Source organism: Scylla paramamosain, unplaced genomic scaffold (assembly GCF_035594125.1).
Source record: "Scylla paramamosain isolate STU-SP2022 unplaced genomic scaffold, ASM3559412v1 Contig34, whole genome shotgun sequence".
NCBI lineage: Eukaryota > Metazoa > Arthropoda > Malacostraca > Decapoda > Portunidae > Scylla > Scylla paramamosain.
In genome coordinates, this window is record NW_026973699.1 from 242,666 (window position 1) to 245,000 (window position 2,335).

The window sequence follows — 2,335 nt, forward strand, 5'->3', positions numbered from 1 at the left end:
TGTGAGGGACGAGCACACTCCCTCAGGTGGTGTTCAAGACTGTGTCCCTCCGGCCCACCGCTCACCTTGTTTCTGACCCGGCACTTGCCCTTCAGATGCTGAATCTCAGCTTTGCAGGTGACCATGACGCCAAGATATCGATGGGTGGCCACCCAATCTAAATCGTGGCCCTGCAGTCTCAGCTTGGTAGGCGGAGTGGATAGTAGTGTACCTTTCACCCCGAGCTTGGTGAGGTCACGGAGGATGGTCAGGGGCTGAGCTCTGTCAAAAGCCTTTTCAATGTGGAGGAACACTGCTGTCTTGGCTTGATGATAAGAGAAGTAGTTGGAGAGGCAGTTGGCAGTACTTCTGTGTTTAACAAAACCGTTCACACTAAAATGTAGGCGCCCCGTTTTGTAGGTAAGGCGAGTGAGCAGTATTCTTTCCAGCATTCTGCATATCGTTGAGGTAAGGCTGAGCGGGCGGTACTTGTGTCCCTCACCTGGTTTTGGTATGGGGACAATGTTTGGTGTCTTCCATGCTTCAGGGAGTGTTCCCTGTGATAGGGACATGTTGTACAGGTGTAAGAGTGGCTTCCCCGCAACATTACACACTGCATTCACCATGGAATGCGTTATGCCATCCACCCCGGGTGCTGTGTGTGTCCCGGCTTGTCTTCCTCGCTCCCAGCAGCACCTCCTTCGTTATGGGGCGTCGGTGTGGTGTGGTAGGCGCACGGCCGCAGCGGCACCAGCCTCCCTGGCCGGGTGTAGGTTATTTTTAGCCTCCTTGACGTTTTCAGGCAGACTGTCACTTGCCGCTCGCTCCCGATACTCCCTCATTAACTGAGATGCCTTCCCCGCTGGATCAGGGAGGCGGGGAGGCTTGGTGTGTGTTTGCCTCTGACGCGGTTCACTTGTCTCCACACCTGCGTCATGCTGGCATCATGGTTCAACTTACTCATGTTTTCAAGCCACTTCTCTTCACGAATGGTCTTAATCTGTTCACTGGCATAGGAAGCCCATTCTATCATGTCACGTTTATGGGGTGTGACGTGAGCGGCTGTCTCCATTGTCAGTCCCTCCTCCCCGTGTGTTGGCGTGTTGGCTCTGGTGTCCGCCACAATCTGAGTCAGGAGATCCTTTATGGCCTGTGTTTCGTTCCGGAGGGAATCTTGGTTGGCTTGTTGTGATGCACACACAGCTTTTAGGTCCTGGTTTTCCTTGTATAGTTGTTTTTTCTCGTTGTTTTCCCTCAGTGCCCTGACTTCCTGGCGTAAGGCTTGTATCTCCCTGATGATCGTAGCACTGACATCGCTGGCAGCAGTGGGTGCTTGGCTGGCTGTCGATCTCTCCGTAGCATCCGGATTGGGGGTGGTGGGCGAAAGCACGGGCTGGGTCTGAGCATGGGACGGGCTGGCCTGGTGTGGGGCTCCCTGAGCCTGCATCGTTGATGGGTGGTGACGACTCCAGGGTTGATTGTTCACCTTGGAGGGTTGAGTGGTGGCGGGCAGTGAGGGGTGACTGTTGGTGCCTGCTGGGAGATGGTGAGGTAGCGCCGGGTGGTTGGTGAGTCGGCTGTGAAGCATGATGACGAGTCCCCCGAGGCAAAGGGGGAAAGCACTGGGGGTTAGTACTGGTAATGGGGAGGAAGCGCTCGGGGTGGCTCCCTGAGCCTGCATCGGTGATGGTTGGTGACGATTCCAGGTTTGATCGGTCACGTGGGAGGGTTGGGTGGTGGTGGGCAGTGAGGGGTGGTTGTTGGTGCCTGATGAAAGATGGTGAGGTGGCGCCGGGTGGTGAGTGTGTGTATGTTGATGAGTCCCCTGAGGCAAAGGGGGGAACTCGCTGGGAGAAGGTACCGCTGGTGTCATTTGACCCTTGGCGGTATGGAGGTGTGAATCCGGTCTGAGTGGAAATCTGAAGCTCCAGGCACAGTGTTCCTGATAACTGTTTGGGCACTTTGGTTTGTCTATCTTCTCCCTGCACAGCTTGGAATCGTGATTCCCGGCACAGAACCCACACCTGGTCTTCCCGTCGCACTGCCACACCCTGTGCCCCCACTTCTGCCAGTTGCCACAAAAGGTCGGCTTCCCCACGTACCTTTCCACCCTACAGGGTCGCATTCCCGGAAAAAGGAGTGTTGAAGGTAGTTCTCCTTGCCAGAGTGCAATCACCTGATTCATGGAGAGAGAGAGAGAGAGAGAGAGAGAGAGAGAGAGAGAGAGAGAGAGAGAGAGAGAGAGAGAGAGAGAGAGATCCATTACCCACTGATTCTCTCTCTCTCTCTCTCTCTCTCTCTCTCTCTCTCTCTCTCTCTCTCTCTCTCTGTCGTATATATGTTTTCTTTGTCTCTT

At 54.8% G+C, this 2,335-nt stretch overlaps 1 protein-coding gene across 1 annotated transcript; it reads right to left on the reverse strand.

Moving 5' to 3' along the window:
* Positions 1-278: 278 nt before the first annotated feature.
* LOC135097857 (mucin-2-like) lies at positions 279-2,185 on the reverse strand. Its single transcript, XM_063999927.1, has one exon. The coding sequence runs from the start codon at positions 2,162-2,164 to the stop codon at positions 821-823; it is 1,344 nt and encodes a 447-aa protein (XP_063855997.1). The 5' UTR covers positions 2,165-2,185; the 3' UTR covers positions 279-820.
* Positions 2,186-2,335: the final 150 nt, after the last annotated feature.